General features: G+C 36.8%; 2 protein-coding genes across 4 annotated transcripts in view; both read right to left on the bottom strand.

Annotated features, from left to right (window-relative positions):
* The window catches only part of LOC124164571 (mitochondrial protein C2orf69), a 38600-nt gene that overhangs the window by 12621 nt on the left and 2951 nt on the right, over window positions 1-23028 (bottom strand). For 2 of the 3 annotated variants that reach the window (XM_046541951.1, XM_046541949.1), the window contains exons 2-4: window positions 2121-2237; window positions 1693-1998; window positions 47-174 (exon numbers count right to left, since the gene is read on the bottom strand). In XM_046541951.1, coding sequence (XP_046397907.1) covers window positions 47-174; window positions 1693-1998; window positions 2121-2168 — 482 coding nt within the window. In that variant the 5' untranslated portion in view covers window positions 2169-2237. The remainder of the gene's footprint in view (window positions 1-46; window positions 175-1692; window positions 1999-2120; window positions 2238-23028) is intronic. The other variant, XM_046541950.1, reaches the window with a different exon arrangement.
* On the bottom strand, window positions 7658-19445 carry LOC124164572 (TWiK family of potassium channels protein 12). The gene is made up of 6 exons (XM_046541952.1): window positions 16783-19445; window positions 15537-15878; window positions 14467-14576; window positions 12953-13149; window positions 11521-11912; window positions 7658-9193 (listed from the first exon to the last, which is right to left on the bottom strand). Exons 1-6 carry the CDS (start codon window positions 16924-16926, stop codon window positions 8903-8905), a joined length of 1476 nt encoding a protein of 491 aa, XP_046397908.1. The 5' UTR covers window positions 16927-19445; the 3' UTR covers window positions 7658-8902.

A 23028-nucleotide genomic window follows, 5' to 3' on the forward strand; every position in this document is an offset into this window, starting at 1 on the left:
CCCAGAATTACAATTTCTTGAATAAGAGATACTTTTCTCAACCCACCTTGATGGCCTCACAACCACAATGTGTGATTCAGGGAAAATGGAGTGAAGGAGTATGGCTGTGCTCTCAAGGTTCCATCGCAGATAATTCTTGTTGTCTTTATGGCTTTCCATATTTTCAGGAAAATCCTGGAGAAGTGATAAGGCAAACAGTTGCTTCAACAAACAAAAAATGTCTGAAAAACTTGATGGCATCATAAAAATTAAATTAAAAAGAAGAACTTTGTGCTTTCACATTAATATTTATTCACGACCATGGTTTCAACGTTAGACGTCATCATCAGGTGAACTCTACAGAGGTCCATCACATCCTTTTATACCAGGCTAGGAGGGGTAGGGAGGAAGGTAATTAGGTTGAACGGATTGGTCAACAGAGAAGAGGGAGGGGGATAAAACTTGGTCATATGGTATGAAAGAAGTTACGGGGAGGAGGCTCCCTTAGGGGGGGCATGGCAGGTGGAGGGGGGATGGTTCAGGTGAGAGAGAGGCCGAAGAGTCCGTCATGTCATTAGCCCAGGAATTTAGGAGTGGGAGGCTTAAAAGAGTGGAGTGGGAGTCATACAAAAATTCGTTTACAATGTTGTCATTGGAACGTACGTGCTGCAAAATTTCCATCTGTTCCAAAGCATCTAATCTAGGTCCTTTAGGTTCATAATGAAGCACTTCAAAAACAAAATCACTTTGATGATTGTTATCTAACACCTGATACCTGACCTGACACCTGATGATGACGTCTAACGTTGAAACCATGGTCGTGAATAAATATTAATGTGAAAGCACAAAGTTCTTCTTTTTAATTTAATTATGAATCACTTTCACCAAGTTACGCCTCAAACAATCAATGGCATCATAATATTTCTACATTATACATATTAATCATAACTAAATTTAATATCCTTGAAGCCAGCCATATTTTGCAACATGATTTTTTTCTTATACAACTGAATATTTCAGATAAAATTTGGTTGAACCATATCATCGTACATGAAAAAGATTTAGCAGGTTCTATCTGAATGGAATATTTTCTATTCATTATTATAATACTCATCATTATAAGATGTATTCAAAGCATCGTTGAAAGGTAGCAATGTACTATGGGTTGCTGGAAGATAATTACAGCAAGTCCTCTGCTTACAAACTTTCAGAGACACGAACATTCAATAAATTGAAGTGTGCCCGAAATTCAAATTTGGCAACCCATCACATGCTGCGTAAGCACTGAGCACACGGGTGGGAAGAAGCAAAGGTACCTTCGCAGCAGCCTGCTGTGCAAACATAGCAAGTACGTGTAATATTTCTAGTTCTGTCACGTGAACGGCGGTGAAATATACAAGAACTGCCATGAGAAAAAAATCCCCTGGACATAATAATATAAAAATTATTGCCATGGGAATTAAAGAACCTGGATAGCATAGTGGTCTGTGCAGTGGCCCTGAAAGCCAAAGGTCCGTGGTTCGATTCCCGGTCCAGGGGAATTTTTTCTCATGGCAATTCTTGTACATAGCGAGTACGTTCACAACAGCAAGAGGGTTAAAATGCTTAGACCCACAGACAACTCAAAATTAGTTTACCACTATTTTCTAGAACTTGTATTCCTTCATATCATTGTTTGCATTTGAGTAGCTCTAAACAATCAGAAGAAATCACCTGCACATCTCCCCCGAAGAACACAACAGCTGAGTTCCTGAGAGTGTGAGTTGCTGGAGGGCAGTAGACAATGTCGTTGGATCTTCCATCATAACCTCCAACACCACGCAGACGTATAGGCGTTGACCTAAGAGTTGGTGGACGAGGTGCTGGCGTCTCCTCTCCCACAGTCACAGGCGTGCCAGGGCTACATGATTCCTCCTCCCGAGGAGATTGAAGCCCAGGAGCATCAGCTGTTTCATTCGAGGGCGGTGATGGAGGGGCATTGGATGGGGGAGGAGGGGGCGATGTCCCCAACATCCTTAGCTGGAAAACATATAAGGATTATGTTTAACAAAGCGTCATCTATTAAAAGAGAGCTCGAGTAAAAGTGGATATCTTGTAAAAAGCCCAAAGTGAATCATAAAATAAGTTCCTCAGGAACTCACATGCTTAAATGCTTTCCGAAACAGGCTCGATGTTCGAAAAGGATGCATGTGAGCAAGGGTTAACCACACATCAAGAATAGTTTTGACTTGACCAGTCTTCAGAATAGCCAAATCTACCTTTAAATAAAATTGGAGGAAGTGAGTTAAGAAGTCAAGGACAAAAGGCAAAACTTAAAGAGGCAAATAAAACATAATATGATGATCTACTGAAATCAATTACAATTTTAATTTATTTACATATGAAACATAAAGTTCGATGATATACGGGAGAAAGTCATAGGTATTTCCAATTTCCATTACAACAGTGAAAACAAACATAAGTTTACCTATAAATATCTTTAAAAAAGGATTATAATTCCTAAGATAATAATGATGTGCAATGTTATATTCTTTTATAAATTCATTTTAATTTCCAAACATAAGGAGATGCACTGGGTTCCGAAAAGTTTGTTTTGTTTTTCCAGAACTATGTAGATTTGGTATCCAAAATGTTTGAGAGAATGATTAAGAAAAATATCAATTGAGCATATGTGTTACTGCTGTTTTTTCATTGAGTCTCCTGTGTGAAAACATAGTTGAGCTTATTAGAGAAGAACTTTTTTGGTAATCTCTGGAGTTTCATTAACCCAAAATCAAGCATACATATTACACCGTGTATTAGATAATGAAAGGAAATGGGTCATCAAAAACTGCTGATAGTGCACAGGGAGTGACACACAGATTTCACACTGATTAGGATGGGACTCATGTCCACCAGATTCGTAGGCTAGACACTAGAAAAACTGATAATGCATGTCTTCCACAGGGATCAAGAAGAAAAAATTTGGAACCACACTTTATTCCACATCCATCAAAAACGACAATGTGATTCTTTGCAAAAAAAAGATAGATTTAGGAATTATCTTTTTTTCAGAAACAGAAAATAAAGGAAGGTAGGTAAAAAAAATCAGGCAATAATCATAACACAATCCCACCTTTACTTATAACAACCCATATTCTTGCAAAGGCTAATGCCAAGTATCCTATGATCCCACAATTGAGGTACTGGTAGAGGTACACAAGAGACGTAACTGATGCTGTGGTATACTAAAAGGATAGATTGTTTCAGATACTTCAACAAGCACAAGGCTTTCAGATTTGTTGACTTAGACTTTGTTCACTTTAGACTGGAAATTGCAATTCATTTAAAACAATTTGGTAGATTGAAGGGAAAGATATGCCACGTCACATAAACGATTTGTTTGCTCCTTTACTTCAAGCTATTATCTCGTAAGTGTAAAATCAGAAAATGCATACGTTGCCATCCACTTTCCATGAGCTAGTGATGTTATTAGAGACCTGGTTTATTTACTCTTTTAGGAAGAACAGCTCCTTGAAGGAAGGAATCACTCTAATGAGAGTTTACAAAAATGAACCACACATGGCCTATGGACAATGCTAAGGAGTGGAGAAGTGCTAACACGCTCAGCTTGATGTCGTTAAGTCATTAACTTATCTACTGAAGGGTTAAGACCTAAGCCTTTTCATCGCCAATAGCTCTAGAAGTAGGCGACTGAGCATAAGGACTGAAAAAATGTCTTTATTTCTCAAACGTTCTACAATAAAATAAAATTTGTTGAACAAAAACACTGTATTTCCTTCGCTACTACTGTTTCTCCAAACATTTACTGAGTAACTAAAAGAAAAATAATGCATTTTATACATTATAAATGCAACCATATACCATTAAGGTACATATTTGATAAAACTAATAAGAAGGAGTCCTCTACACCCACGATATCATTGATTGCATCACTGCAAAGGCACAAGATGATCTGTGCTGGCCAATCTTGCACAGAGTAATTCATTACATGACATCATAACTAACATCAATCAATGCAAGCCATTTTTATCATAATCCTCTTCCACTAAAATGAGAATTTGAATATCCCTGGATATTCAAATGTATTATCAAGGAAATATCCAAGGGTCTTCAATATAAAAGGCAAAATTTTCAAAAAATCACGGGTATCCTTCATTGTTATGATGCGCATACAGTTTTGAGAGTCCCACAAACTTCATCATGAATTCATATACATGTAGGAGTCATGAAAATTTTCAAACCAATATGCAAGGTATATAACCTATACTCTACTAAAATTGATGGTGATTGCTATCTTGAGGAAAAGTTGGTTAAAAATTGGAACATTAAGAGAATGCATGCATTAAAAGAATATTGACGTAACTTCCTCAAACTTTTCTTGCATAGTAAAATGTAATCAATTTCTCACGGGATTAATACAATTGTGGATAGTTACATATTTACTATTTCCAGGTCCTCAATGAAGCTTCTGTTTCTGATACTTATGTCAACAATTATAACAATGGCTAATTTTGAATACAGCTCAAATTTGCTATCTTTTATGGTCAAATTCCATGAGGTATCTACACATTGGAGAAGGCATTGTAAGTAAATACCACAGAAATTTAATGCAACAAACATTCAAACCGATTACAAATGTTATTTCACATATTTTACTTAACCTTCATGCAAAAATGAGAAATTGCGATTTATGCTGCCCAACACAAAGCTAGATGTTGACCCTACGAATTTTCGTCTTAAGACAAAGAATATGATATATATACAGTTTAGGATCTCCAATCCGGAATCGAGAAACCCGGAAAACCAGAAATCTGGAACGTTTGAAAATTCCTGTGAGTAGTGTTTCGACTTGCCACCTCTTGGCACCACTCTCCGCGTCTTGTTCTGGGACGAGTAGGAAGTTAGCACACGCTTGGAACATATGCTAACAGCCTAGGCAGGGATCTCAAATATCGAGCATAAGAGCCTGAATGCATTTGTAAATTAATTAATTAACAAAATATATAAAAGGCTATGCACAGATTTACTGTCTAAGGAAGGTATCGCCAGATATCGCAACATCTGCTAGCGAATGCTATCAACGAAAGCTATTGAGCATGAAGAAAAAGATGTATTTATTCCTCATTCTCATCCAGTATTAAGCATGTATAGTTTATGCTGGGGAAGCTACGGTCGTGATTTGAAATATATTGCATTAAAATTCTCAAAAAAAAAAAAGTATACCACTTTTCCGCATGTTGAAGACCTGAAATCCAGAAACCCTTTGGTCCCCAACTTTCTGGATTTGAGGTCCTCAACTGTACTGTAAGGTCTTTTTCCCAACTGATGGCGGGTGACCTTAAATGCACTTGTACCCTTTTCCCTCATTTAGCCAATCACAGAAAAGTGGTACCCAAAAGTGTAGAGAAGTCTTCAGTCTCTCCATGAATTCCGCACGGTTAACGTCACTCTCCAGCTCACAGTGTTGCCAAATTGTTATTGGTTATCGCACCTTGCTCCGCCCTGCATACATTTATTTCCAGGGATTGGCAACACTGGTGAGCCATATGTAGGTGAAAAGGGAGGGGGAAGGTGGGGAACTGTGAGGTGAAGGGGGCAGCACCTCTGATTGGCTACTAACTCTCTACCGTCCAGCTGCCAACAGTTGGGAAAAAGGGTATAGTCTAACAGCATTCATTAACCACCAATCAATCAATTTGTGTTCTCTATCATTAATTAAAGAATTAAATCAATAGATCAGGCTATGGAAATAAAAAGTTGCAAATGCTACTTAAAGGACTCATTTTTAAAGATTTCAAAACTAAAAACCCACTAAAAAGTTACACAAATTCGAATTCAGATACTGCAAATCACTACAACAAAATGAAAATCATTACGTCAGTTGCGTCGAAGTGACCCAATTTTTCACTGAGTTGCGTGTCTTAATCCAGAAAACGAGAAATCGCTGATGTATTTCCATATATGTAGATTGCATTCTGCAGGATGGACAGATGACAAAGCACTGTATCAGATTAACAATGGGTACCATAATGACAAAGTCACAGAGCAATTCCCGACATGCTATGATGCATTTAAAAGCAGCCATTGAAGCCCATCATCATATTGAACCACAGAGCCTAGAATAGCATATAGTGAATGTGGTAGCAACTGAAACTGATCAAATCCAAATATTTCATACTAAAGAGATGAAAATAGTCTGAAACTGACCAAATTCTAATATTTCTTTCTAAAGAGATGAAAATAGTCAGCAATCAAAAATTAATTTACTCTACAGAAATTTTTGCCATAAAGAGGTTTGCTGAGTAGAAAGTGAAAGCATATATAATTATGGAAGGAAATAAAGACCAATAATTTTCCACGATTAAAATGTGTTTCAATTTGAAGGTTTGTTAATGAGCACTGTATTGCCTTGTCTACACTACAGACTTAACTTAAGTGATTTCACTTACATCTAATCTTAAGTGTGGTGCGGTAGCTACACTTCAGCTTTAAGTTGACTTCAGCGCCGTGATTGTCTATATCGGGAAACAGTTATGTTGACAGATGAAGATCTAGGAAAGCAATTAGTGATTCTGTGATCCAAAGCCACAGATATTTGAAATAAACTTCCAAACACCGTGAATTAACCATTTTGGATTTAGAAGGTTAAAAGGAAAGACCGATTTCAGTCCCTGAGGAAACGCTATTTGGCGAGAGGTGATGGAGCCAGAGGAATTTAGAATTACTAAGCTTGACTTCATGGAATCAGTGGAATGACATATTCATAACGTAAACATTTAGCCAAATTCCACTCCTTTATTAAAACCATTGATGATAAATTTTAACCTTAAGTACGTTAGAGGAAAACGGATACAGTAGTAAGGACATTAGGAAGAGAATTGCATTAGCAAAGGAGGCATTCATGAACAGGAAGGAGCTTCTGAGAGGATCATTATGTAAGAGTTTAAAGAAAAGGTTAGTGAAGAGTTTGATCTGGAGTGTAGTGCTCTACGGTGCGGAAACGTGGACATTGAGGAAAGAAGGCGAGAGAAGATTGGAGGCATTTGAGATGTGGGTATGGAGAAGAATGGAGAAGGTGAAACGGACAGAGAGGAAAAGGAACGACCAAGTGCTGGATATGGTTGGCGAGGAGAGGCAGCTTTTAGATGAGATACGCAGGAGACAGAATGTATGGATGGAGGGAGCACTTAGCGGGGAGGGGATGTTGAAAATGGTGTTAGAGGGTAGAATGTTAGGGAAACGAGGGAGGGGAAGGAAAAGAATAGGATTTTTAGATAGATTGAAAGGGAGTAGGCCTTACAGTGAATTGAAGAAGGTAGGAAAGGGAGGCTCCCAGATCACTTCTTTAGTACTCCATGGAAACCTACCTTAATCGGTAGAATACTGTAATAATGATTCCTCCCACATCCAATTAAATCGCCATATCTTATCCCCCTCAGCATCCCCAGTACTAAAATTGACGCCCTATGCCATGGTTTCAATAGCAGTGTACGGGATTTTACTACATGCATTCGTTTACATTATTTTCGATTATGACACCATAAAAACTGAACTGTTTCACTGGGTCCTCTGATGTCGTCTCTGTCTTAAAATTCCTTAAAACGTTTTACAAAATGGGTTACACCATGAGCAACAAACATAGCAATTAGTTTTCACGGAAATAAAACCAACAATAAGATGAGAAACTCCACAAAGTAAATTCATCGATTTAATAACCCCAACACTAGAAAGTTAACTAACAAAATAGAATGCTCAATAACCAATTCACGGAATACAGCACAACTTAGAACATAATCAATGGGACGAGTCAAGGGTGGGATGGGTATTATCATGTGCCATTTACAACACTTGAAGAGCTTCAGCCGTGCGGAAACAGTTGCCTACGCAATTTAAGTAGGGGTTCTAAGTGACTTAAGTGGAGGTGTACTTAAAAGAAGCTGGTGACACCAACACTACCACCTTAAATAGAGAGCCAACTTAAGTGGTAACTTAAGGTACTAGTGTAGACCTGGCATATGAGAAACTGATAAAAGAAGGAGATGGCAAAATGGAGTAGGGAAAAATATTATAAAAGGACACACATATTTAATAAAAATGGAAGAATTTTTCATGGCCTTAACTATGCAAAAAAAATAAGAACTAAGCTCATCAGACCATAAATATAAAACACAATACATATAGGAACATTAGCTTACATTCAACAGCATTTAACACTTAAAACTGCACACTACAAAAAATGCACTTTTGAACACATCACTCAACACTCCACCAAACAAAAACCAAAGAAACAATAAAATATTTAAATTATAATAACAAAACACAACTGAGGCCATTAATTCCAAAATAATTCAAGTCCACTCAGCAAGCATTTCCGATGCTCATCTGTTTTAAATCTTTTGGGCTAAAAGAACTGTTCATTTGATTTCGTGAATGGATATTATTTGTAGTAACATATCCATTAATGGAGAAAATTTGGAATGATGGCTGTGGAAGCTAGAAAAATATACATGAAAATATTATGAAAACGTACGCTGATTGGACTTTTGCAGTTTTGGAATGCATGGCTTCAAATGTTGTAAAATAAACCTGACTATTAATACATTTTCCTGCAATGCTGCAATCGGGATTCTAACCCAAGTGGTAAGTTCTTATGCAATTCATCTTAAATAACAAAAAATATTTGATATCGTTGATAGTAGAATACTGTACCGGCGGTGATAAATCACTAGGAAACACTCTGGTGGAACAATTGACTTTTAACTTGTACAAAAGAATGAGTAAATGAAACCACTGTTCAATAATATGAAAATATGAAACCTGCCAATCACACTCAAAATCACTAATTACACTCGAGAATTCAGTATTACTCTGCCATCACTATTTTCCACAGGACCTTCCAATTCAAATTCCTCGAGGCAAATCAATATCTTGAGGTAGAATAGGACCTTCTCAACATTTCTCTTGGTGGTGCTTCAATATCATCGTTGTCTTCTACATCCAAGGGAACCAGGCCCTGTGGGAGATTCGGAGGAAGAGAACGTCCTCGACCCTCCCTCAGCTCCCTTTCCAAGCGACGACGACGTCTTCGACGCCTCCTGCGCCTTTCACGTTCTTCTTCCTCTTCTTCATCCTCACTTTCACTTTCTTCTTCTTCTGGCCCATAATAGCACTCAGTTGCTCTCATGCGCAAGCTCTCAAGCCAGCGGGATACCTTCAGGAAGAAAAATGTGAGGCTTATACACACAATATACAAATGGCAATATAAAATCCATATTCACAAAAATTCTAATTTATCAACATCAGATTGGATAATAGGGTAGTTTCCTTCATCTCAGAAAACGAAAGGCATTGATTGCAATTTGTTACCCACCATTAGTATATTCATAACACACAAATTATTTGGTTTTAGATATCCCAGTTTAGACAAATGTTAATGGTCAATTTTAACCTCATTTAAAAAGGCCAGATTGGTGGCAATGCGATGCCACTCCATGTGACAACACAGGGACCTAGATGCAATACGAGAAGTCAGGAGTTTTAAATCATCTGAGATTAGCAAAGCATGCATGTGGCACAGAGCTCAGGGAAACATCTCTTAATAATCACTTATTAAAATTGCCTATGGTCGGAAAGTTTCCTTTGCTTGATAAGGCATTAATAATCCTTGTTTAAGCCAAGCGCAGGGTACTCTGCTACCAGGTAGCAGCCTGCATCATAGGGGCACTCATCAGGGGCGCAGCTAAGAATTAAGGCTAGGAGGGTTTTAGATGCAACTAGTACTTACGGGTGCAAGGGTATTGGATACCCACCGGGGTAAGCAGGAATTGTGGAAGCCCCCCTCCATAAAATTTTTAAGAATAATGGTTCAAAATGGCGAGTTTTACGGCTTTCTGAGGGATATTTAATTAATCCTAACACTATTCTATAAGTAATACTGATCCAAATAAGTCAAATGGATTAAACTTAAAAAATTCTCTGAGCTCTGGGAGGGTTTTATCCCCGAAAACCCCCCCTCGCTGCACCACTGGCACTCATAGCCTCGCACCAAGGTGGCCTCACACAGCCGCAGTCGGAACCAGAATGACGTCACATAGGCTTTTCCCAGCATTCATACTTAGCCACCGCATTTTCACATGCTTGAAAATTTTCACTTTTCATTTAATCGCGAAAAATGGATAGTCATTTAAAATCTAAAAGCGTGAAACACGTACTCCAGGAGTAATAACCTTTCCATTTAGGCAAAAAAATAGGAAACCACCCTATAATATTAATTTCTCTAGTCATAAGCATCTCAAACACACAGTATCCAATTTAAAAAAAACACACTGATCAAATTCATTACATTGGAAGAGCAGAAGGGTGGTTCACTTCTTGCTGTGGTGCCTGTTTCCATTCGAAAATTATCGTTAAAACTTGTCTAAGAGAATCACCCTTCTTAAGAGCATTGGAATTAAAGGAAAAAGCCATGGGATTTAGTTTCTTCAACTAATCATGAGGTGAATGAAGTCTTATGACATAATTTTGGACATATCTAAGTCTTCCACTCCCAACTCAAAATTTACTCCTGCATGTAAGCAAACAAATGACCCTTTCTCTTTTGATGACATAAGCTTGACATTAATATCACCCAGCTACCCAAAGCACTAGTCAGTAGGACAGGCATAAGGAATTCACGAAAGAGATGTGCCCTCATTTTCAGAACTGACTTTTGAGAATGAAGGTGATCCTTTCACACAACAATGGTATGTTTATAAGAAACATTTACATGAATCTTAGAGGAGGTGCAGTTTTCCTCTTGCCCCAAATATTTCATCCACCAGTAAATTTAATTCTCCAATCCATGATGTCAGAAGATACTCGAGAACAAAACTCAAATTTATTTACAGACTTCAACGTTACCGAACCCAATGAAGAGTTTTGCTTCTGAATACCACCTCGCTCTAACCAATGGCCCCTTCTTCTGTCACTTAATTGGTTTAGAATTGATACAAGTGGCAACGACATCAGTAGGCTGAAATGCATCGTATATGTGAGTGTGTATCTTTCCTTTCATCCTTGAGTCCTCATCCATTTCTTCTGCTCGTGAGTGGTGAGCTGCCCCAGTACCATCTATTGGTTACTCTTGTGGGCCATGGCAAACGGAGTTTTCTGTGTATAAACCCCCGCCAAAATCATGGTAAATCTAAGCGTCCCGGTAGCTCAACTGATAGAGCACCTGGCCGGCAACCAGGAGGTTCTGGGTTCGAGTCCCAGTCAGGCCGCATTTTTACCCTCTGATTTCTGGCTTTTTTCCATCTACCACAGCACCGTTGTCCTCGTCCATTTTCCATTATATGTTCCTATCCCTTTCTTTCCTTACCTCTGAATTTATATGTATGTTTGCGCTTAAGGCACCGTGTGAATTAATGAAGTAGTAAATATACTAAAAGAGGTATTTGCTTTCTGTTTCTTTCTTTCATAGAACAGTTCCAACTAAGCAAACATGAATAGTCATTATGTAAATATTACATCATAACCCAAAATGTTTCCATAACTTACCCTTGCTTTCAAATCCCTTGCCCTCACAACCACCTCTTCCCTCATCAAGTTGTAGCACATGGCAATCAGCCCCATGCCCAGCAAGAGATACACAAAGTTAATAACTAACTTGGTGTGTCCTTCGCCTGTGTCAGCCATTGTCACCTCACCACCCTCCCCCTTAGCTTTTGATTTTTTTATGCCAGTCCCAGGGACAAAATCACCAATCCCTATCTTACAGAGGGAAGTCACACAAAAATAAGATGCATCAAGGTAATTCCAGCCTTCCCACTCCGCAAACATAATGGTCCCGACCAATACATAACCAGCCAAAACCCACAAGCAAGCAGTAGATGGAACTATTACTCGCACAGCAGATCCAGACCCAGATCCACCACCTCCTTCCATGCCATCTGCAAATGAAACAGGAAAACATTAGTCAAAGGTAATTTAATTCTTGAATACATGATGCACAACAAATATTATAAAATACTGAAACCACTGAAACTGAAATACTGAAAAGTGATTCAACCTGAAAGTTGGTTTGGGTGGGTGAGGGAAGAACTAAGGTATAGACTAAGTGACTGTCACAATTTTTGTTGACAACAAAAAAACAAAAAGGAGAGTATTGTGATGAAAGAAGTGGCAGTCGCTTCCGATATTTTGCCGGGAGTGAACTAGGGGATTCATCATCAATGACAATGACAGCACTCAATTATATACCATTAGAGATGCTAACAGTCAAGAGGTAGAAGGATGAGGTGAGAAGATATTACCTGCTTCGGAATGAAATGTCAGATCATTGAAATCAAGAAAATTAATCCAGCTTTTTGACAAATAAAACTTTGCAAATTAGATTTTCCAAGGATACAGAGTAATATACAATGCACTACATTCTGTTAAATACTTTAAATAAACCCAGGAATAATAAATGGGACAAGGATTTTAAGATTCAAGTCAAATCCAAGCAAATCTATAGTTACAAGAAACGATAAAATCCATGGATTAGAGATTTAAATACTGTATGATCAATTCTGTTTATGGGCATCATTAAAAGGAAATTTATTAATTTATTTTTAGATTAAAGATTTGACTTTAGCTGCATTTTAATGGAGAATTCAAGAAGGTCAAATTATTATTGCAAAAAATCTACTGAGAAAAGAAAAACTAGGGTCTAATGAAAATAGTGATTATATTTCATCAAATTTTGGAATCAACCCATAAAAATTAAAAATCCTCATATGATTTTATACTTCCCTGGTGGATAATATTTATATTTATTTTAAAACTGTTTTACATCATACATCAACTCATGTCTTGGTATAGACTATGTTTGTGAACGGGATGTTGCCCTATTTTTACCCACAGCATTTATAAAAGATGCTCTTAATACGTAGTAACTACATCCAGGTAACACAGAAAACACATTAATTCTACAACAACATTTCCTTACCTTTTGAGCTAGATGCATCATCCAAACCGACTCTATCCTGAGTACATTGGTACATTTTTGTATACAGCCATCGAAAAGTGCTAGCTAAAACTCTTCCCATATTCATGAAGTACAGAACATATAGTGGAATTCCAAGAACAGCATAAACTACAGTCGCAAGTTTTCCCCAACCCGATCGTGGCACCAAATTACCATACCTGAAAAAAAAAAAAATAGTCAAAGGTGTAAGGCTACTTTTTCATGTAACAAAATAAACTCAACTTAAAGTTAAACTTGAGAATGAAAAATATGCACTCCCTAATTTATCCCTCAACAACTGAATACTCGCAAAAATGTTCATTAGGGTGTGTCAAAATAATCAATTTTTCCTGAATCAAAGGCTAATACCACCCTCAAGCTGCATCTTTCAATTCTGAACAATGGAAAAATAATGAATAAAATCTTACAATAGATCTTCAATGCTAGCAAAAGACATAAGTTCAGAAAAAAAATGACAAAAACAGTAAACTTTACATCTACAATCAAAATGTGGGTATCATTTTATTGATTTTAACAGCAACTAATAAATTTATTTTAGCTGACTGATAAAATCAAAATGATATATAATCAAACAATAAGCTATCACATAAGTTATCACAGAGAAAAGATTTCTCCAATTTTTCTGGAAAATTTAACAGTTTCAAAAATACAGAGGGTAAAGGAAGATGAAGACAAATCACCCGGCTTGTGATTCATATATCCCAGCAAAGGTTTCGAGGAAAAAAACCAGTGAAGCACAACTAGATTCAGTACTATGATGAGCAAAAATTCATATAAGAGATTATTTATAATGACATTTGTATGGCTAGTTAAATTGTTCATGGAATCACTGAATTGCTCATTTGAACAAATGAAGCTATCTCTACGTAAAAGTATTCACCAGGCACAATAGATGCATGCACTGCACACAGGCATTAAAACTAATTAGATCTTACTTAAAAATATGTTTTACTATACTTATTCAAGCAAAACAAAGTTATTTTTTATACATTTGTTTTTCTAGAGTATATGTATTATAGAACTGAAGAATAAAAGCAAGTATTTTTCATTAAATAATTAATCAATAAAAAATTCCTCATGTGCACTTTATTTACATCTAATAAGTATGATTTTGTTTCCTATTCCCAAGAGTCCTAATCTTTGCAGGAATGTAAAATATTTTTTCCATCATATTTACTATATAAATTAATGGGTACAAAAGCCATATTAAGTGAGCATTGCACATGCGTGCATTGTATGCTTAAAAGAACAAAGCAATGAGTTTTAGCAAGAATTTAAAGAATTTTTAGCCAAGAATTTGAAAACACTACACAAGAAGAAATTTTTACATTATTAGAGATCATAAGCTGATATGGTCAGCAGACAGCAGAGGCATCAACAAAAGCTACAAATACTATGTACAAGTTAGTAAAAAGCTGACCTCAAGGTATGTTCATAACACAAAAACCTAAATTTTTCTGTTTACACACACTCACCCTATCATAGTGAACACAGACAAAGAGAAGGTCAAGGCAGCTGGGAAGGACCATGCCTCTTGGACAGTGCGGCCGTCATAGCCTGCTTTCACCGCACCTGCTATTCCATCCTAAATAAACAATGGAAAGAGACAAAATATGAAACATAGACCAATAAGATTTACTAAAAAAAATAAAGAGAGTAAATAATTAGAAGGACCATCTGACACAAATGCGGACTCATGAGGAACTCATATTAGAAATATTTCTGGTAGAACCCTGGAGTGGAATTCTGCACTAGGCTACTGACAATCGACGCATTGCATCACTGAAAAAGTGACACTCAAGAATCCCCTCTACCGATGATTGACGGTGCAACTGACACTCATCAGTATGAAACTCGGAAAAGTGTGCCCAGCAAGCGGGACTAGAACTTTCCGCCAATTATAATAAATGTTATAGAGAATATAACATATTAGGCCCCAAATCTGCCATCGGATACTTGCAGTCTGCACAAAATAGGGAACTTTTTCTGCTGCATACTCTTAAAAGGAACTTTTTCTGCTACATACTCATCGACGAACACACATCAATATTTAACCCTTGCAGCAAAATTGCTATCATTAATATTGTAACAATGAACCTACATTTCAGAGTTCATCTTCAACCATAGCTTGTTTACTTACTTGAGATTACGGTTCGGCATGTCCATGAGTTGTACCAGTGTAATTATTTCAATCAAAATGATGTTTAAATTACAGGAAATAATTTTTCAATTGATTTTAAGAAGATTGCAAATTTTAAAATTCGAAATAGAATTTACTTAATTTACATCTAAAAGCTACAGCTCAAGAATGAATTACACGGCATAACAATAATCTTCAAATAAAACTTGGAATCTTGGCTTTCAAAGAATGAATTGATAGCATTAATCAGGGAGTGGATTTTAAAATTTTAAACTCTGATTCCAGGCCAAGAATTAGCAAATAATGTCAACCCACCACTTTTAATCAAACACAAGAAATCCAAATTAGATAAATTATGGCACTCATTTTATAATTCAATGAAAAATAAGTACTGAAAGGACAAACCTGAAAAGCCCTCAATGCCACACCAACACCTTCGCGCCAACGAGACTCATTGAATACATTCTGTGCACTGGTGACTGCCCACAACTTGGCAGCGGTTGAGTGCCGCAGCTGGTGAACAACAGCCCATGGCCCACGACCGGAACGATGGAGAGCCAACGAATTAAGGGTGGCATTGCCATGAGTTTCCCACCATTTTTCTTCAGCTTCGGAGCTATCACCGGATGGAAAAAGGCTTTTGCCCATGTACTGCTCCTCTGCCTCTAATGCTGCTTGAGTCTCAATGGACAAGAACCCAAAAGCACCCACCAGCGCATAGCCCACAACCAGACCACCAACTCCTACCTATTATGGTAACATAAACATTGATTATATTAATTGTATAGGAAACAAAATTAAGCTTCTAAAACATCCTAAAGTAACAATTTAATCAAAACAAGAGAAATTAGGGTTATGGATATAGGACCTTAAATAACAATTCTCAAAAGTGAAATGAAAGTGTGAGTCATATACAAAATGAGCTGAGGTTATTGCTAAACATATCTATAAATCTTTCACATACTTTAAATGGAATTTTGATTTAAAAATAGTCTAAACCATGTACATAAATATTTATGAAAGGGTACACTTCTCAAAAGTTAAAGAAATTTAATGTTGAAAAAAATTATCCTTAATCTCAATTTGATACTGATGGTCATTCAACGAGCATCATACTTTACATTGAGTCTATCTTTTACAAGAAAATAATGAACTCAATCTACTTTTGGATTTCATGAGCTTCAAATTTACTTAGAAAATTATTTCTTTAATCAAGGCCCATTAAATTCAAATTTTAAAAAATGAACTGAAACCATGACTCTAGAGGATGCATTATGCAGCATAACAAGGCCCAACTATTTGCAATCATAGGCCAATATCAATAATTATTGTGTGCATTCAACCAATGGATTTCCTCAGGTAAAGTTTTTTAAGTAGTCTTGACACAGGGTTATCATTCTGCATGATTAGAAGCTTGATTGCTACAATTGGAGCTGGATGATTTCTTTTTTTTTTAGGTCTATCATATTTTACTGCTCTTTGAACACTGATTGGTGATAAATAAACATTAATTCCACTCATTAAAATGGCCAACCACCCTCACTGAAAAATTCGACCAATATTTTGAGGACCAATTCCATCAGCTGAATACGCCCAATCATACTTTAAATATTGAATAAAATACTTCTGAATCAAGATATCGGCCACCCACCTGAGTGCACATAAAAGCAACAAGCTGCCTACAGCAATCTTTCAGTCTCTCCCTCGGGGCCATGGGCGTTGGTGGTGTTGGTGGGGTGGATGCAGATGATCCCCTGCTTCTCACGGAATTGCTTCGAACCATGCCTCGCTTCATTCTGCCTTTACACTGACTTAAACTTCTTCAATCGTAAAATTGGCACAAAAAACACTTCACTTTCATTCATAACATCATGCTGGTTGAGTAAAATGAGACCCTCTCCTTTTCCAAATGATGAAAACAGAAGGCATTGATCTCTTTTCACTAAATCACTGTGGAGATTTTCTTATGATCACACACTTCGAACTTATAAATCACTTCACCACTCCACACTGCACTTTGTAAAAACTATCGTAATCAAAAATGCTATATTGAGATTCAGCACATCATAGAGTACACAAAGGCCATTTGAATTTGGAGCATTTACCAGATAACATTCCTTACAGGTAAATAATGCAAAAATTATGGACACTAAAAAGCCATGAAACTAATGAAACATTATTTGAACAAATTCAATACATGGAAAATGATTACATAATACCCAAAAATATATCTTGTCAATATAAAGGCAAGTCACCAAATGAAAACAGTGGAACAATATTCACCACTAAATATAATTGCAAGTTAAGCCAATAAATGACAACAGTATAAAAAACAATACAATTTTGGAACAATTACAGATAAAAATCACACTAGAGAGTATGCACAAGTCATATTCACTAAAAAAGGAGGCCAAATCTAAATTTGGCATTAAAAATTCAACAGTATCCACCTTCTTTCTAAGCTTCTCATTTTTCATAAAATCGTCCAATCATGAAAATGCAAAGTAAATAAACAGTAAAAACAAAGAAGATCCTGTAAAGTCATGTACTGGGAATGCAGTAGATGAATGAACTAGCACCTTAAGTAATGCACCACGGAATGCCAAATATTCCTTTAAATTAAGATTTGCCCAAACAAAACATTAAAATTATCCACCAGCAACACAACTCCATACACTTATCAATACATAACCAAAAGGAGTTACAGGAATTGCTTCCGACTGAAAGCCCCACCTCTCTCAAGCTAAGTGTTCAAAACCCCCCTTGGTTCTATATTTATCCAATCCTGCAGCCATGTTGGCAGAAGATGTGGGGGAAAAGGGAAGCAGTGGGGGAGAGGTGGGTCCAGACTCTCAGTGGGTGGGGTAAATGAAAGAGGTTAGTGAGAAGGAAATAGCTTTGGAAGAGGGAGATATGTTATGAGATGATGATGTGGGAGTGGAAGAAATATTTTAATGGGAGTGAGAGAGAAGTAAAAGGGAACATTATGAGTCACTTCCATCTAAAAAGAAATAAATTTGTGTGCCTAATTCATCAAACGAAACAATGAATAAGAAATGAAATTCAGATCCAAAACATCACTAATCCTAGATCAGCAGAAACTTTTAAGTGTCTCAATTAAAAAAGGCATCTTTTGCTACGTTTGAAGGCTAATAAATCGTCATCATTACAGGATTATTTTAGTTGGAGGAACCATTTTTGAATTTCTTGAGCAAACAACAAACTGGCGCAAATTAATTATCAAATTACATTTTAGCCAGAAAATTTATTAAATTCATTTCCGACAACTGGCTAAAATATAATTCATAACGACTATTATTATAAACTTGATAACAACAATCAAGTCACATTTTCTGTCACCCAAATATTAGTAAAGCTCAGCACTCGTCCCTTTAAATAATCATAATAATAAACGCACAAAGCGTGGTTCTATTCGAATAAAATAGCAATCAAATGTATCTCAAAAAATCTTCTATGTATTCATGTTTTCTTTGTAAGAGACCGCAGTGCGATGACAAAAAGCAGACGAAAATCCGAGCTGTTGCGGTGAAAATGTAAGCAGTGCGCAATTCAAAATCCCAATCGCGGAGAGTAAAGCCCGTTTTACATAGGGCAAGTAATTGCGCAGGTTAGAGCTGCATTTATTTCTCATTATGGCGTGCAATTGCGGGAATGCATAAACGAAATTCGAACAGGGGCTATTCTGATATCTCACGTCTATGTATTCTCGCGTGCATTCTAGCAATCCACCGCTTAACACGACGCAATTGTGATTGCGCCTTCGTACACACGTCAGATTCTGCAATTGCGTGCCCCGTGTAAAACGGACTAAATAACTTTTTTAAAGTTAACAAATGCAAATACACTGAGTTTCCTTCGGCTGAAACAAATCGTTCGAAAATATATCAGGTCGTTCGTGTATAATAAATAATTAATATGAGATTGTAGCACTTACTGGAAACAATAAGTCATTATTTTCACCATATCGGAAAATTCCGCCAATATCTCGAAGTCTGAAATCACCAAGCAATCATCATGATCGACGGTGATATCGTGGCTGAAGGGAGAAATCCAACAAAACGTTTCACTGATACTTTCCCATTCAAAATGGTTCAAACAAAAATATCACGCCTTTAAGCTCCCTTTCCCCCGTAAAATCAAATTACCCATCGAAAATTTCCGATCGCGGCAAAGAGGAAAATTTCGGCAGAATTTGCAAATTCATAGCCATTTCCAGCTATACGTCAACGCATAGGCGTATTCTGCGCAGTTGCATTCTCTCAACTTCATAAGGAGTGACCTGTTAAGCTATCTTTATCACCAGGGGTGCCGACTTACAAAAAATATTGGGGGGGGGGGCCCAAACTGGGGACCTTGCCCCGGTAAATTTTATAAGTAGTGAATTTCAAGTTTTTAAGCATTTTAGAAGAGTCATACGATCAACATTAGAACCCTGATCACTCGAATCTCGATATCTGGACACTCCGGGGAAAATCGACAAGCCTGAAACATTTTTTCCTCACATCTGTAACGAATTTTTGGGGGGGCTCGGGGCCCCTCAGGCCCCATGGAGTCGGCGCCACTGTTTATCACACTAGCATCACTCATTCCACGAAGCCTCAAACTAAAATTATATGGCCGTCAGGCCATGTGCAGAGGTCGAGTTTTACTTTCAATATTCCTGAAGTTTCCCCGGTGTAAAGCTCGGTATTACAAAATTATTCCAAGACCATAAAATTATACAATTTCCCTTTTGGCTTGGTCTACGGGCGAAGATATACCATGGTATGCGTTCAACAATGTTCATGAAATTAATCATATTTTAACCTGAAAATACCGGGTTAATTTCTAAAATAAACGGCCAATTAATTACCACGTGAATACCACTTTGGGATGTTAACACAAAACGTAATTCTTTGTGGATTTTTTTTTCAGCCTTATTGAGAGCTATGGAAACTGCATCTGCGTCTCTTTCATAATCACAGCTGCAGGTAGCAGGGAAAGACGACAACTTTGCAAGGCTAAGTGAAGAAGGACCACTAGCCAAAAACACTTCAAACAATATACTTGAACTCGCCGATGTTGTTGATAACTACAATTTGACTACGCACGGACGGGTGGATTAAAACATTATGAAGAACAGATTTGTAACATGCCCCAGTCAGTGTTTGTGATGCATTTAACAAAATTGATAAGAACTTATTTTTTGTTAGAGGTATGAAATGGTAACTTACCAAATTTATCCCAATGATGTGCACCTAGATTAGTATATGCTCAATTTTTGGCATGGTCACATTACAGGCAACCCAAGTAGGTGCTTTGCTTAAAAACTCTCCAAAATTGGCACTCTTTATTAAAACTCACGGCAGTGATTAAAAAGTTTTGAAATTAATTTCTACAAATGATTCTTTCTATTATAAAACAACACTGAATCGAACAAGGAAAATTATGATGTAATTAGTAACAGGGTCACTTCCCGTTATGTACTTATTTATATCCAAAATCGAGGGCACATAATTTCTGCACTGATTGTAAATGCCCAGTACTAGGTGAATAAAATGTAAGATGGTTTTATGATGCCAGCTTTCACCATGGTTCCCATAGTCGCATATAAAAACATTCCATATTGAAAAAATGTAAACCAGCCCCAGTACCAGCAAGACATAACTAAACTCTAATTAGCCTGATTACGAAGATTAATTGAGGGGGATTTTATTTCAAATAAGGGGGTCAAGTGACCATCACTGATTTCTCTTGAAGTTATGCACACAAAAGAAGTATCCTTTTGATGAATTAAGATAACTTCATTTAAGCTCAGAACCTCTACTATGAACCTTTGAACATGTCAAGCCTCGCATCAAAAGATGAAAATTCACAATAAAGCTAATAACTAAAGAACCAAACACTATTCTTTCCTCTGGCAGCCATGTAAAAAGATAGCATTTTGATATTTATTGTTTTGTGAGATGTCAGAGTTGGGCCTGATTACAATTTAATCTGTTGATACTCTCCTTTTTCATGCACCAAAGTTGATGCACATGCTATGTTCAAGGGAGGATGTAGATTCATTCTTCTTTGCATGCTCAATGGATAAGCAGTGCTTACTGCAGGAATTCTTACCTCAAGTTCAATAACGAGTGCACAACTAGCATACGATGTAAATGCCCAAAAAAGTCTCAAGCAGTTCTACATCAGTCCCTCCCTCTCCCTCATCGTTCTCCATAATTTACGGAGGGAAATTTAGTGCCAAGATGATTCTGTGTTCATATATGTAATTAGAAGGTACATCAGACAATATTTCTAAAAGAAGACATACAAACCAATCAGGAGATGTCAGAGTATCTCCAAAAAAGATTACAATTATCGCCAACGAAACTAAATGGATCAAGATCGCATCAGAAAAATCGAGATTGCTCACTCATACTATTAGGATGAAGACAATGATTGCTCCCATATATATATATGTATATTTTATAATCAGCAAGATGCATTAGCTGTCATTGTGAATGATGTTAAAAAAAGTTATTATGAGGCCATCAATTAGAGAAACCAAAGCTCTCATAAAAAGACAACAGTATGAAATAAAATAAAAAATTCTACCCTGGGAGACCAAGTGGGTTAAAATCTAACCAGTGGATGATGTTTTCAGGTTTATCATAGTTCCAATTTCAAACTTATGGGCTACAGATGAAATTCCATCCATTCTTTATGTTTTGTGGAGATGAAGGCTCAAAGCTGGGAGGGTAGAAATTTATTAGCCCAATTCAGGAGGCTATCAAAGTTAACAAATTGAAAAGAAACTTCAATAGAAAAGAGAGCAATGACTTATGATGGAAGATAAATAGCAAAAACAGACATGCCAGAAACCAATCATTCTACCTGCTCAAGTATAAATATCAGTGAGAACATAGCAAATTTATCTTTGACCTAACGATACCTTGGGACAGATGGAGATAGGTTGCCTAAAAAACTAAAACTATGCTGCAGCAATGCCGAAAGCAGAATGGAGCAGTCAACTACTTGCTGCAAATACCTCTAAGCCAACATTAAGTTTTATCTTTATGAAACTTCCTTAGCAGAGTGCTAGTCCCAGGAATGTGGAATGAATCCAGGCATTTAGAGCCTAACAAAAGCACCGCTGGAATCAAATGACAAGTGGCTTATGAAGAAGATAATTTCAGATGAATTCTTTATTGATAAAGTTCAGGATTGCTCCAAAAAAGGTGCGTATCATCATAATATTCAAGAAATACAGAGGGAAGACATTAACAGCACAAAATGGAGTGTAGTCGGTGTTTCAGTGACGGTCAGTGACTTTGCTGAGAGTAGAATGTGATTTTTCCACATTAATTACAATCTAATCGTTAACAAAAATTACAGATTTATATTTACCTCCATGGGATGTAATGACGAAGGAATCAAGAGCTAAGGCATTCATTCAGAGTTTTTCTCAAGAACTAGCATAAGCCTCACTAGAAATTTAGAATATAAAAGGAATCAACATACCTACAAAGAATGTTAAAAGGAAATATAAAAATATGTTTCTGGTGGGACTGCTGCTTAGATGAAGTTCAGATATTTAAGTAGAGTTTAAGTGATAAACTGAAAGAAAGTCATAGGTAGTGGTGCAAAGGATTTCAACATGGAAAAGTGCTTTGTGATGGAACAGAAGGATTGGTCAAACTTTTGCTACTCATTATCAGTTGAAGAATTTCAATTCTATGTATTATAGTTAATAATTCTATATTGACTATATTCAACACAGTTCATCCTTTCTAGAGCACTTAAGAAAAATCTTGCCCGATTTCAAACTTCTAGATTTGTCATGTGACAAATTATGCATATAATATCAGACAAAAAGTCAAGGAGCCAAACTGGCACCCGTACACAGCATTAG

The sequence above is a fragment of the Ischnura elegans genome, chromosome 8 (assembly GCF_921293095.1).
Source record: "Ischnura elegans chromosome 8, ioIscEleg1.1, whole genome shotgun sequence".
NCBI lineage: Eukaryota > Metazoa > Arthropoda > Insecta > Odonata > Coenagrionidae > Ischnura > Ischnura elegans.